Source organism: Crinia signifera, chromosome 2 (assembly GCF_055691185.1).
Source record: "Crinia signifera chromosome 2, ASM5569118v1, whole genome shotgun sequence".
Classification (NCBI taxonomy): Eukaryota; Metazoa; Chordata; class Amphibia; order Anura; family Myobatrachidae; genus Crinia; species Crinia signifera.
The window spans coordinates 152,254,082-152,269,412 of record NC_139218.1 but is presented as its reverse complement, the minus strand read 5'-3'; the positions used below and the strand labels follow the sequence as shown (position 1 = coordinate 152,269,412).

At 46.0% G+C, this 15,331-nt stretch overlaps 1 protein-coding gene across 5 annotated transcripts in view; it reads left to right on the top strand.

The window, feature by feature from the left end:
* Positions 1-15,331, top strand: part of ANKS1A (ankyrin repeat and sterile alpha motif domain containing 1A) — a 145,849-nt gene that overhangs the window by 8,662 nt on the left and 121,856 nt on the right. For all 5 annotated transcript variants that reach the window (XR_014470387.1, XR_014470385.1, XR_014470388.1 and 2 more), the window contains exon 2: positions 11,196-11,276. Coding sequence is in view for 1 of the 5 variants with exons in the window: in XM_083173136.1 (XP_083029262.1) it covers positions 11,196-11,276 (81 nt within the window). In the remaining 4 variants the exon portion in view is untranslated. The remainder of the gene's footprint in view (positions 1-11,195; positions 11,277-15,331) is intronic.

The following is a 15,331-nucleotide window of genomic DNA, read 5'->3' as shown; positions in this document are numbered from 1 at the left end:
GGGATTCAGAAGGCTATTCAGACTTTACTTCTGTCCAGGGTCATTATTCCGGTGCCGCCAGGCCAACGCGGTCAGGGGTTCTATTCAAATCTTTTTGTCGTGCCAAAACCGGACGGATCGTTAAGACCGATTCTAAACTTGAAGGGGCTCAACAATTACATCCTGTATCAGAAGTTCAAGATGGAGTCTATCCGAAGTCCATTGCAAGTCTGGAGCCACTAGAATTTTTAGTTTCACTCGACGTAAAGGATGCATATCTGCATGTCCCAATTTGGGAGCAGGATCAGAAGTATCTCAGATTTGCAATGCAGCATCAGCATTATCAATTTCAAGCCCTACCTTTTGGCCTTGCATCGGCCCCGCGGGTCTTTACAAAGATAATGGCCTGTATGGTGGAGGCGCTCCGGTTACGAGGCATAACCGTGATTCCGTACCTGGACGATCTATTGATAAAGGCATCTTCCGCGGACCAGCTCAGGAGGGATGCACTGATGACATGCCAGTTTCTGGTTCAGCATGGCTGGATTTTGAACTACAAAAAATCTCAGTTGATCCCGTCTAAACGCTTGATTTTTCTGGGTCTAATCCTGGATACGGTTCAGAACAGGGTGTTCCTCCCTCTGGAAAAGATTCAATCCCTTCAGGATTTAGTCAGGAGAGTTCTTCAGGACCATCAGCTGACGGCACATGTATGCATACGTCTTTTGGGAAAGATGGTAGCTTCTTTCGAAGCGATTGCTTTCGGACGTTTTCATTCTCGAACTTTCCAGTTAGACCTTCTTCGTCAATGGTCAGGGTCCCACTTGCATTTGCGCAAGCGGATAACACTGAATCCTCAAACAAGGCTATCACTTCTTTGGTGGCTCAACACGACGCACCTGCTGGAAGGTCGCAGCTTCACTGTGCAGGATTGGACCATCCTCACAACCGACGCCAGCCTCAGGGGCTGGGGGGCGGTCGTTCTGAATCACCAATTTTAGGGCAGGTGGTCCGCACAGGAAGCAAGGATGTCGATCAACATCTTGGAGCTGCGGGCTATTCGTCTGGCTCTGGTACAGGCGACGCCGATCCTCAAAGGACGTGCTGTAAGGATTCAATCCAACAATGCTACGGCAGTAGCATATATTCGGAACCAAGGAGGGACAAAGAGCAGAAGGGCCATGCAGGAGGTGACACCAATTCTGCAGTGGGCGGAGCGTCATGCGTTGGCTTTTTCGGCCATCTTCATCCCCGGGGTGGAGAATTGGGAGGCGGACTACCTCAGTCGCCAGGATCTCCACCCGGGAGAGTGGGCTCTGCACCCAGAGGTGTTCCTTCAGATCACACAGCGTTGGGGAGTACCTCAGGTCGATCTGATGGCCTCCAGGCTAAACCACAAGGTTCCACTTTATTGTGCACGCACAAGGGATCCAGCGGCGGCGGCAGTGGATGCCCTGTCAGCGCCGTGGAATTACGAACTGGTTTACCTGTTCCCGCCGTTTCCTCTCATTCCGAGGCTACTCAAACGGATCAAGAGGGAGGGGACAACGGTAATACTGGTGGCCCCGGATTGGCCCAGGCGTTCCTGGTACACGGATCTGCAACGTCTGTTGGCGGACGAGCCTTGGCGGCTTCCTCTTCGGGAAGATCTTCTACTTCAAGGGCCGTTCACTTACCCCGATTTTAGGGCGGCTACGTTTGACGGCGTGGCTGTTGAGACCACCCTACTAAAGAGAAGGGGGATTCCGGAGGAAGTAATCCCTACGATGCTCAGGGCACGGAAGGAGGTTACTTCGTTGCACTATTATAGGATTTGGAAGGCATACGTTCGGTGGTGCGAACAGAAGCGTTTGCCCACAACGGTGTTCTGTCTGGCGCGCCTGCTACGTTTCCTGCAAGCGGGTTTTTCGGCGGGTCTGCGGCTTGGATCGTTAAAGGTGCAGATTTCAGCATTATCTGTGTTTTTCCATAGAAGACTGGCTTTGTTGCCGGAAGTCCAGACATTCTTAAAAGGGGTACTCCGTATACAGCCACCGGGAAGGACTCCGACGGAACCGTGGGATTTACCTTTAGTGCTGTCGTTTCTTCAGTCCGACACATTTGAGCCGCTGGAATCAATTGATCTTCGGTTGCTGACTTGGAAAACTATCTTGCTGCTGGCTTTGGCTTCTGCAAGAAGGGTGTCAGACCTTAGTGCTCTTTCGTGTCGGCCGCCTTTTCTCATATTTCATGAGGACAGGGCGGAGCTCAGGACGAGGTTAGATTTTCTTCCGAAGGTGGTGTCAGCCTATCATATGAACCAACCCATTGTGGTTCCCAGGTTGACGGGAGAGTCCAGTTCTTTGGATGTAGTCAAGGCCTTGAGGGTTTACGTGGATAGAACAAGGGACATTCGGAAGTCTGATGCTCTATTTGTTTTGTATGATGCCAATAAAAGAGGCTGGCCAGCGTCAAAGCAGACGTTGGCTCGTTGGATATGTCTAACAATTAAGCAGGCCTATGTGTTTTCACAAACTAGGGCCCCTTTGACTATTTCAGCTCATTCTACAAGATCCGTTGGCCCTTCTTGGGCGGCGGCCAGGGGCGTTTCTATGACGCAGCTGTGTAGGGCGGCCACGTGGTCCAGCTCTCAGACGTTTATCCAGTTTTACAGATTTGATACTTTTGCAACTGCAGCATCCAGTTTTGGTCGGGCGGTTCTGCAATGTTCTCAGCACTCTCCCACCCGTGGGGGTAGCTTTGGGACGTCCCCAGCGTAAGCAGACTTTGGGTAATTGTGTATTTTGGCGGCGCCCATCGCATCGCATACCATAACACATACGATGGTATGCGATGCGACGCGATATCGTACGATAGAGCACGATGGCATACAATTTTGAAATTGTATGCCATTGTACATGGCATACGATGCCATACGATGCGATGCGATTAAACATTGTATAAGCACCCTAATGGGTGCTTATACTATGTTAAGCACCCAAATGGGTGCTTACAATGTTAAATGCACCCCCACGCCACCCCCCACTATAAACGTGAACCCGAAGCGTGGCAAGCGAAGCGTGGCGAGCGCAGCGAGCCCGCGAGGGGCGGCGGTACGCGTCCTACGACCTTTTCATACCCCCACTATCCACGTCGGCGTGGAGTTGAGAATAGAATAGTGTGGCGAGCGCAGCGAGCCACCGAGCCCGAAGCGTGGCGAGCGGACGCGGATACCTTCACAGGTAAACGCGTCCCCTCGCGGGCTTCACAGGTGTCCGCGTCGCCACGGACACCTGTGAAGCCCGCGAGGGGACGCGTATAACTGTGAAGGTATCCGCGTCCCCTCGCGGGGCTCGCTGCGCTCGCCACGCTTCGGGCTCGGTGGCTCGCTGCGCTCGCCACACTATTCTATTCTCAACTCCACGCCGACGTGGATAGTGGGGGTATGAAAAGGTCGTAGGACGCGTACCGCCGCCCCTCGCGGGCTCGCTGCGCTCGCCACGCTTCGGGTTCACGTTTATAGTGGGGGGTGGCGTGGGGGTGCATTTAACATTGTAAGCACCCATTTGGGTGCTCAAAAGCACCCTTTAGGGTGCTTATACGATTTTTGGTCGTATAGGGGGTCAAAATCGCGTCGCATCGCATGCCATCGGGTGCATGGCATGCGATGCGATGCGATCTGTTCGTCGTACGACGGACATCGGGGGCGCCGCCAAAATACACAAGTACCGACTTTGCAGTGTCCCCTGTGAAGGAAGGAGAAAACAAGAATTTGGTACTTACCGATAATTCCTTTTCTCCGAGTTCACAGGTGACACTGAGCGCCCACCCAGCGCAGAGACATTGGGTAAGTTGCAGTGTGGCTGGCGATGGCAGGAGTATGTGTCTGATTCTTCCTGGTCTCTATTTTCCTCTTTCTGGGGGTTTTCTGGTCTTTTCTCTCTCTCCTCTCCGGCACAGTTTTTTCAAGACTGGAGTTAGGAGGGGGGATAGAGGGGAGGAGCCTGTCACACGTCAAATAAATTTAAAGTGCCGACTCCAACCATCACTCAAACTACCCAGCGTAAGCAGACCTTGCAGTGTCCCCTGTGAACTCGGAGAAAAGGAATTATCGGTAAGTACCAAATTCTTGTTTTTATTACAGGCAATTATACAGCACCAAATTGACTTGCGGAGAGGACGATCTACATGAATTCCTGCGTGTGATACCATTGCCGTCATTATCACCCGAAGGGACCTGCTAGACTCTCCCCTAAGGATAGACTAGGTTGAAACAGGAGTTAGGTCCTTTCCAGGTGGAAAGGCTCCAGGCCTGGATGGCATTCCCCTGGAATTATATAAAAAGCATATCTCTTTTTATGCACTTCAGTTACTAGATTTCTATAATAAACTGTTCAAATGTGGTATCCTGCCCCAATCCATGTCCAAAGTGCTTATAATAGATTTGTTGGAACCAGAGAAAGATTCTACTTGAGTTGAGTCATATAGGCCAATTTCCCTGATACCCACCGACAAAATTCTTGCCAAATTTTTTTTTTTCCATCAGGCTGAATTCGTGATTACACAGATCATCCATTAGGATCAAACTGGCTTTATGCCTGGCAAGTCTACAGTGATTAATGTTATGAGACTGTTCACTCACCTGCAGGTCTTTCGCAGGGACGCTCACTCTTCCGTGATAGTTTTGCTTGACGCGGCTAGGGCGTTTGACTCCGTGGAGTGGGCTTTTTTGTGGGAGACCATGTCCAGAGTTGGTATAGGCTCAGGGTTTATTAAATGGGTCCAGCTTTTATACTCCTGTCCTCAAGCTAGGATTTTGGTCAATAGTTTTACTTCTTCGTCCTTTCCTCTGGCGAGAGGTACAAGACCTCTTTTCCCCCACCTTGTTCGCAATTGCAGTAGAACCTTTGGCGTGCCTTATATGCTCCACTCAATCAGTAACAGGCTTTACTATAGGTCCCATAGAGGATAAGATAGCCTTGTATGTGGATGATATCCTTTTATGCCCAAAGTGCTGGAACTTATTAATGAGTTACGCAAATACTCTGGGCTTTTGATAAATTTGGTCATATCTTGTATACTTCCATTTAGGGTTACAATCCCGAATGTTCCTATTATTCCACTTCCACTTAAATGGATGGTCTCTTTTAAATACTAAGGTATCCAGGTGACTAATGACCCATCCAAATATGTTCTTATTTATGAACAACCCCAAATAAACCACTTTAAAATCTAGAGTCTCTCTGTGGGGAAAACTCCCCCTCACGGTTTCATGAAGAATTAGCCTGATAAAAATGACTGTTCAGTCCAAGCTACTGTATGTGTTACAGCACTCCCCAATTTATTCCCCCCTTTAAGATATTTAATTGTATTGCTGGAATTCTATTGTCTGTTGGATGGTCTGGGTGGAGAGCTTGAATCACATTGGATACCCTGACTTGAGTACGTGATAATGGAGGCATGGCATTACAATATTTTACACTGTACTATTATGAAACTCAACTGGCTCATCTGATTGATTGGGTCAGTGAAAATGGGAACTCCAAACTGTCCGCCTTGCTGGTGTCTTGACTACTGCCAGGCTTGTCGCCATTTAAACATGTTATTAAGCAGCAATGTTAAATGTTAAATTGATTTACCTTTATTTAGACGGGTAGTACAAGTTTGGAAGCAGATGAGCAATATTTTACATACAAACGGATGTGATCCAGACACTCCATTGGATGGTGCTTCTGGTTTCCCAGAATTGTCTGGTCTGCAAATACGCGAGATCTGAAGCCAACATATATAACATCTATAGGCTAGCTATACTCAGGAAAATGCTTCAACAGTTGCAGTGTGAATATCCTATACCACATGTACATTTTTTCAGATACCTACAACTTGCGCCTATAAAGCCCTGTACACATGGTGAGATATTGGCTAATGTCTAATTTTGACTAAGCAATTTTGCGAGCGATTTTGGCTCTATGCACTGGAGATTTTGACTAAGCAATTTTGTCTAAGTAATGATAGCCTATGATGTAGTAAAAATTGCCTTACCTACACAGTCTATTTATGCTAAGCAATTTATGCTAGACAATTTTGACTAAGCAGGAGAAAAACTGGGAGATTTCGGCTAACCTTCTAGGAGATTTTTACTATCTAGTAAAAATCTACTACCAAAATCTCACCGTGTGTAAATGCCTTAAGACACAATTCCCTGTTGAATCCCTGGTGATACAGGACTCGCCTACTGAACAATTGCTGCTATTAGCTGGCAATACTCTGTTGATTTTTAGGTTCTATTTGAACCTCCTGTCATCACACCATGAAATATACTTGCCCTGTCTTAAAGATGCCTGGGAGACAGACATATGACTCTTATCACAAGAAGCTTGAAAACATCTCTGGGAAGCCCCAGTATATCCTCCACGTCCTCTAGATTCCAGCAAATTCAGCTTTTTATATTTCATAGAGTAAACCTAAAGGCCCCCATACACTATGCGATTTTCGGCCGATTTCACCCGATGCCGGCACTTTGGGACGATAAATCGGGTGAAATCGTCCCAAAATCGCATGTGTTTGACATCTGATCTGATGCGCGGTCCCGTAAGCATCAGATTGGATCAGGGCGTCGGACCTGCTGAAGATAAGATATATCGGAATCTGGGCACATCTTGGGTGCTTAAAAGCACCCATGATGGGTCAGATCCGATATATCTATTGTGTAGCTCTGGAGTGGACCATCCTCCGCCTGACCCCCCCCCCCCCCCGCAGCACGTCACCGGAAGAAGCAGGGAGATGGGAGAGAGGAACCACCGCTGCTGCAATGTCCTGAGCTGAAAGTGAGTTGTTTTCTCTGTATACATTACACTGACATCAGGCTTGAGCTCCGGCGGAGTACGGCACCTGATTGCTTATGCGGCTCTCCATAGACTGTGTTTACATTTTAATAACACAGGAGTCCACAGAGAGCCGCACAGGCAATCAGGCGCTGTACTCCGCCGGAGCTCAAGCCTGATGTCAGTGTACCGATGTTACCTGCATAACCAATCAGGTGCTGTGCTGCTACGGAGCTCAAGCATGATTTCAGTGTACTGTATATAGAGAGAACAACTCACTTTCGACTCAGGACATTGCAGCTGCGGTGGTTCCTCTCTACCATCTGTAGCAGTGTCCACCACGTATTGTAGTTTTACTTTGTCTGAATATTGTGTGGCTAACAGCTTAAGTGACCTAATGTACTGAACATCAATGTGGCAGAACATAAGACGTGTCAGCTGATGAGAGTGCTTATCTGTCTTTGCTTGTCTAGATTTTGGGGAATGGGGAAATTTACTAAGCAGAAATGGCATAATCATAGCCATTTCTAGCCGTATCGAGCCAAATTTACTATGGTCGATATACATTCGTATTCCAGGTGAAAAGACGGTAAATTACGGTACATCCAATTCGCATCAGATAAATCACATGAGATTCATCTGACGCAAATTGGATGTAAAAAATGGCACATCATGGGTCAAATGTAATAGGGTGAGAGTTTCAGAACGTGAGAGATTTTGGGAGAGTTTTCCTCTTTTTTTTTTTTTAAAGCAGCAATCAATTACACTGCAAAACCAGGTTGATTTTGCCATGTAATTGATTGCTGCTTTAAAAAACATGGGAAAACTCTCCCAAAATCTCTCACTTTCTGAAACTCTCACCCTATTACATTTGGCCCTATGTGTCAAATTGGATGTAGCCTTCCTGGGAAGCTGCCGGGGAAGTTCAAGGGAAATCAGATGCAATTTACAGGTCAGACAAATATTTCTAGTGTATGGGGGCCTTAACCCCCATAAGACTACTTAGAATGGGAGATAGGAATAGGTAAGTAAGTTTTATTTATATAGCGCACTTTCTCCAACAGGACTCAAGGCATTAAAAATAATGCACTTACTATAATACAAAGGGTTATCAGAACGAGCAACAATGGCAGTATGGATATACATCACACATACATATATGCACTAGACGCATTTTAATGAGGGACACGGACATAGGGACCAAGTCCGCCTGTGGAAATGTTCCCGGGCTTGCTGAACTGAGCTGTGCAGCACCCAGGCATCCATTCAGCGGTGCCACATGGTGATTGCACCAGCCAGATAGTTAGACAAGTAAAACAGTACAGATATATACTAGATGTACTCTATTGAGCGACACAGACATGGGGAGCATATATTTACTGAGCTGTACAGCACCCAGGCAGCCATTCAGCTGCGCCACTTGGTGATTGCACCAGCCAGATCGGTAGCAAGTAAAAACAGTACAGATTTAGGACACTACGGGGGTGACACAGGGTACATATTTGGCACAGAACCTAGGCAGCCAGTAGAACAGTACAGGGTACACGGAACAAGACCTAACCGCAACAGAAGAACAAAAACAGAGCACAATTAACAGTACAATTCTTAGTACACAATACAGCTGAGATATAGGGAAGTGAACGAGAAGAGATGCAGGTATAGATGGTAGGTGAGTAAGAGAGCTGTAATTGAAATGCAAGAAGAGTGCTGTGAGAACAGGAGGGGAGAGGGCCCTGCTCTAAGGAGCTTACAGTCTAGAGGGAGGGGGAGACAGACAGGTGACATGAGGTGCAGTTAAGGAGACCTAAAGGCAAGAAGTGAGCATGGCAGGGATGGTAAGGACATAAGCAGCAGGTACGGAGAATGGGCAAAGTAGTCATCTCCCTCCTCCACCTGCACCCTTGACCCCTAACAGCCCTGCACTATGGCCCACTGCCAGTGCACCCCAAGGACCAAGGCCAGGAATGCCAGCCACATATGAACATATCAATAGGTGGTGCAACCTTCCAATGGAGAAACCATCCATGCAGCCATCTGAGTAAGGCACACAGTGTAGATTGCTACTGGCAGGCTGTGCATAGTAGAGGTATAGCATGCGGTGTGGGGTAACAGGAAGAAAATGTAAGAGAATACTACAGTGACATAAAAGGCAGTATTAAGACAGTGGTACATTCAATAAGTAATGGAATTAGATTTCACATGTTTCAGGGCGCAGCAGATGATATTTGTAGCAATAATGGAGCAAGGTGGTCCAGATGCATGAGTGGATGATATAGTCAGAAGGGTATACAGAATAAGTAGGTAAATTAATGCGGTCCATAGCAGAAGAGTTGGCCGACAGATTAGTCTTCCTTGTTCTCCTTATGTTTTCCTTCTGTTTAACTCCTGTATAACTCCAGCTTCGATGCCAGAAGGAGCCTTCTGGCACATGATATGGGACTGCCCACATGTTTCGAAATTTTGGCAGGACGCTACTCGAATTATAGCAACGACAGGAATCCCCCATGGTACATTTACCCCAACAATCTGTATCCTAGCAGCATTTGAGGAGGGCATCCTAGATAAACCCACCCAAGGTGTGCATCGCTAGAACATGGTTAGCCTCATCCAGTCCTCCAGTCGGGAAATGGTTGTCTCTGGCAAATAGATGGCTTGATTTCCCATATATGCATCGTCCTGTTGACAAGTATAGATTACTTTAAACAAATTCCCTGGGCCGGTTTGGGGGTCCTGGTATAGACTACTAAAATAAAATATGGATGTGTGTCAGAAGCTTCACCGGGGTGTTTACCTCAATATGACCTGTGTAGGTAATTTTGCGCTTAGGCTTGATAGGTGTGGGTCGATTGCGCATGCCGCAATTAATTATAACATGAGACAAGATTTGAAATATGTATACCATAATCTTGTCTTATGCATATATTCCACATACATTATTGCTGACTAAATGGTTGATGAGCGACCATATCGCCAGTGTTTCTTTTTGTGTTGTGGGAAAGAAATTGCTAGGAGCGTGCTCCCGCAGCGAGCCCTTCATGGTCGCTGCATTATGGCTAAAAATTGCTGGTTGCTTGTGCACAATGCACTGTACCAGTGACCAGCGATTTCTAATCAAAATGAGGTAAGCCCCGTACACACACGGGGGAGATATATTGCTCTGCAATATATTGCTAGCAATGCATTGCTGAACAATATATTGCCCAGTGTCTCCTTTTCTTTAGCAACCAGAGATGGTCGCTGATGAAAAGGAGCCGCATAGGTAATCAGCTGGTCACAGGAGCAAGCTCCTGCGACCAGCGATTTAGAATGGGGCTGAAAACGGGAGCGCGCACCTGGCGATTTATCGCCGGGGCACACTTCCATCACTGGCAATATGGTCGCCAGCGACCATATTCCCAGCGATTTCAGCCCCTATCGCCCCCGTGTGTAGAGACAGAATAACTTGCAATTTTCAGCCAAAATTGCAGGTGGCTGATGAAAACGAGACACTGAGCAATATATTGCTGAGAGATATTAAGCCAAAATTGCTCAGCAACCATGTTACACCATGGCCCTTATTCAGATCGGAACGGTACGGCCCGCGTGCGGCCGTACCGCCGATGTTTTTGGTCTGCACATGCGCAGAGGTGAATCTGCGCATGTGCAGCCCCCTTCGCCGCAGACGGATTTCGTCCGCCGCAAAGGGGGCGGATAGGGGCGTGAGAGGCATCATGCCCTCATTTCCCTATGTGTACGCCCCGCGTTTCATGGGCGTTCCCATGCAAACGCGGGGCGTATGCATGGTAATGAGGGCATGACGCCACTCATGGGGGCGGAAAGCTGACGTCGCCGGATGTCAGCTTTCAGCCCCCATACAAGCTACCACACGGACGATTGTCCGTGTGGTCTTAGCTTGCGGGAGCTGCCGCGGCGTGCGGACCTGCCTTCGATGGTCGACGACCATCGAATGCAGGGGGCAGCTCCCACCATGGTGGAGGCGTAGCCTCCACCATTTTAATGCGGATCGCCAGCCGTCCGTGTACGGACGGCCGTGGCGATCCGTAGGGTGGGCGGGGATTGGTTTGTGCGGCCGGAGCCCCGTGTGCGGCTCTGGCCGCACCAACCAGAATAAGGGCCCATGTGTGTATATATCATTTAATGTTATTTTTTTATTTACATCTTATTTTATATATTATTGTAATGTTTGCTTATACCAAAAAACTTCAATAAAAAATTGATAGAATAAAAATAAAAAAAACACAAAATTGTCTGGGTGACCCCAAACTTCTAAACGGTAATATTTATTTAAAATCTAGGCATAATAAACTAATAATTAGTATCAGCTGATTTTTTTTTTTATTATTCTATGTTGCAACTATAAACTTTTGTGGATTGCAATGGCATTAATTTTTTTCATTCATTTTATTTTCTCAGTATCTGGCGTGGCCCCAATGTAAATTGTGTTGACAGCTCAGGATACACTCCATTACACCATGCCTCTCTTAATGGACACAAGTAAGTATTATACTTCATCTCATTATATATTCAAGTTTTTTTTTTAAATCAACAACTCCATATGTTCCCTTGCCGTTCCTAACATACACATAGGAGGTAATTCTGGTTCAATCGGTTCTCCACGCGCACAGACTGCGGACCGATGTTTTGTGCATGGTGCATGCGGTCACAACGACAGTGTGTTCGCTGGGCGTATGCACCCAAGACTGCGGGTGTGGGGGGCCAGGGCACTTGCCCATGAAAACGCCCGCCGTTTCATGGGCATCCCCATGAAAACACTGGGCGTTCCCATGCAAATCTCCCAGTGACGTGGGTGCAGGGGGCGGGCAGCTGACATCGCTGGATGTCAACTGCCTGCCTTGTTCCTGGTGAGGGTGCACACATATCTCTAAGGGTTCCGAGAGTCGCTTAGATATGCGTGTACCTTCCATGTCATTAGATGGTTGGCGACCATCAAATGATGTGGGTGTCGCCCCATAGGCTGCGTATGGTTTTTTTTTCCCCAAAAACATCCATTCGCAGCCGTGTGGGCAACCTGGTGTGCGGAACTGCTATCAGCAGATGGTGTTTAGCGCACACGCAACACTGCAAAATTTGCAGCATTGTGTGTGGACTAGAATAGCCCCCATAGTTATTCCATGCAGTTTTCCATTCTTGAATGCTCAACTCTCTGAATAAAATAGTGAAAATGGTACAGTGACAACATAATTTGTTTCCAGTATTTTTTTGTAAATCCCTTAGCCTCTTCTCAAATTAGATGTTTCAATGTATTGCTCTGTGAGCTAGTGAGCTAATCTTGAAATAAAAATTATTTTTGCAGTCAAGTAACATATGTGCCATAGATTTCCTGGGCTTTTCTCCCAAGCTGGTATGTCATGAGTGTTCACAAATATTATGGTCCTATTGCTGTCTAATTTCCTAATTTTTGTCTATGTGGACAATCATTTGATTTCGGACAGTTTGTGCTTAACGTTGTGCTAAACAGTGCTGATTTTGGAATCTTGTGTGTGTGCGCGTATATGTTTTAAATTCCCCACCTGGAAGACCCGTTTTATTTTGGCTGTTTCATTGGCTAGGAGAATTTCATAGCTAGATCTTCTTTTAGAATTTAGTTTGGATTGGACTATAGCACCGGTCCTCAAACTATTTTGCTCTGGTACCCCATCAGACAATAAAAATAATTACAGGACCCCAGCAAGTTACTGCAAAAAGTCATCACATCACATGTGAAGTCAGCAGACAGCACATACATGGCAGCATTGTGGAGGCACAAAATGATGTGAGGAGTCTGAAATAACATAAAACTCAAAAGATATTTTACATTCAACAATCACTGACTGAGATTAGAAAAGTCATCAGCCTGATGGTCAGCAACATGGAGTCGCGACCCCATTCTGAGGAGGTCAGGACCCACAGTTTGAGAACCGCTGGACTATAGGTATCACGAACCTGACTAGTTTCATGCATATTCTGATACCTGCCAAGTGTCTTACCTATTTTTGTCCTGCAATGTTTTCCATTTCTCTCAGCCTTGCTTTGAGCTTTATACAGACTTCAGCTTCCAAGTTGCTATATCTCCAGGGTGATGCTGGTTACAGACTATTTATTAAATATTATCAGTTATTTATATAGAGGACACATATTCCTTATCGCTTTACAGAGAAGATTTGACTTTCACAATCTTGTACACACACACAAACTCATTCTAAGGTTAATTTTTGTTGGGATCCAGTTAACCTACCAGTATATTTCTGGATTGTGGATGTAAACTGGTGTAACCGGAGGAAAGCCACGCAACAATGGGGAGAATATACAAACTCTGCACAGTTAGAGCCATGGTGGGAATCTAACCTGTGACCTCAGTGCTGTGAGTCAGTAATGCTAACCATTACACCGTCCGTTTTGCCCCTATAGGGGTATCTGTCCAATGTTTGTGGTTGGAGCGAATATCCTGTAATGTATGGGAGCAAATGACAAGTAACCACTAGCTCTCAAAAGCCTGAAATTGGGCAAAAATGGTTAGATTTAATGAATTTTACAGATTTGTCTGAAGGTCAGTTTTTATCTGTTTTCCATTGTTAGGGAGCAAATTGCTAATTGCCTGTTGCTCCCATAAATTACCAGATGTTTGTTCTAACCAGGCAGATGGGACAGGTAAAAAATAAAAATCAGGTGCAAAGCTTAATATTTAAGTGTGACTGTACACACTAATTATAAAAGGTACACTGTCTAAACACCTATAATTGATACAGTCAAATATCTCACAGGTAGTGTACTGGAACACTGGTTAGAAAAACATATATTTAAATATAGAGTGTGCTCTGTTTGAAAAAGCTTATATTGAAATGCACTTATGTATTATATAGCTTCCCTTCTGGACTTGTAACTTGGAGGGACTGCTATGCTATTACTGGTGCCTGTCCTTGTGTTTCCCTCCAATATCCCTATAGATTGTAAGCTTGCAGCAGGGTCCTCTAACCCCCAAATCTGTCTGTTGTTTCCCAGTTTGTTCTATCACTGTCTACTATTGTAAAGCGCAACGGAATCTGCTGCACTATATAAGAAACTGTAAATAAATAAATAAAATAAATAAATGTAATTAAAGATAAAATAACAAAACTTGTCTTGTCTATCTGAAACACCCAGCCAGTTTTGCAGGTTTAAATAAAACAAACCCAGTTACTCCTATAAGCACATACGTGCATAAATTCAATATACTATTCCAGCAGTTATCACAGATCAGCACAATGCTCAACCTCCATGTAATTAGCACAGGGTGAGTTTTAATAATATGTCCGCTTCAGTAGGAAAGATGTGTGTTTAGAGGGCACTTATGTCCGTGTAGCGGCGGCTGTCGAAAGCAGTCAATCTTTTATGCATACAAAGAAAGTTAATTGTATCCACAGATGAATTTGTGCAAATGGCACAACGGTGTCAGTATCTGTGCGTAATCGGCCCACACACAGTGTCACTCTGAAAGCGGTGGTGTGGAATGCACCAAGCAGTCTATTCTCACCAACAGCGCGTCTCTGCTGTTTTCTGGACAGTGAACTCTGCGCTGTGTGGCTGGAATGCTCCGTCCTGATGTTGCAGAGTACAAATGAAGATGCGGGTTGCTGCTGGCAGGTGAAGGTTGCCAGGTTTGGGGGATCCCTTCAAGCGGACATATTATTACAACTCGCCCTGTGCTATCTAGATGGAGGTTGAGCATAGTGCTGATCCGTTATAATTGCTAGATTGGACAGATAGTCGTATTTTGAGTTTCCAGCTTAAGGCTGTGGTACTGCTACAGCGTTTTCGTCAAGCTGGTCATACACCTGTGCAGAATCCAGATTGCAGCAGTAATTACTTGTGTGTTTGCAGGCTCTCCTGTTTTCAGTCCTGTGTGAGGCTGTCATTGTTTTCACTGCAAACCATGCTCTCCAACATGTACAACTCTGGAGTTTAATCCAAAACTAACCATGTGCACAGCCATGACCGTGTGAATCAGCTGACCGCTCAGTCTCTAATTAGCAGCCAGTCTTCCATTATGTGATATTCGGCCTATATCCGACAGGTCTATTGGAAGCTCACTGAACACTTGCCAATTATCAGTGCTCTGTATGTACTTGACTAAATACAGATAAGGAGCTGTTACAGCATGACCTACAGCAGAGACCTCCTGATTGTTGCCTATCCAATCTTTTCCTGGCTGCTGTGGTCCTCAAACTAGCACCTGTAGCCTTGTATCCTGTATAGCTGTTACTGCTCCACAACCCAGCACCTGAAATAGTTGTTCCTGATAATTTCCATCACTATCCTCCTTTCAGTACAATGCAAGTGAACTACATACAGCCTTGTCACTTCCAGCACATCGCTGGGTCATCTTCACGCATCCCTGATTCTGGTACGGAGACCTCTATACCACAGATTGTGTAAGTAAGCACTGGCCAGATGTATTCGACCAGTAATAAGTCTGCTGGTACTGGGTTTACTCTGTATGTGTTGATCCATCTTGAAATGCAAAATGTTTTTAAGGGACAGTTGGCGCAATTAATTTAGGATATGTTCTGTTT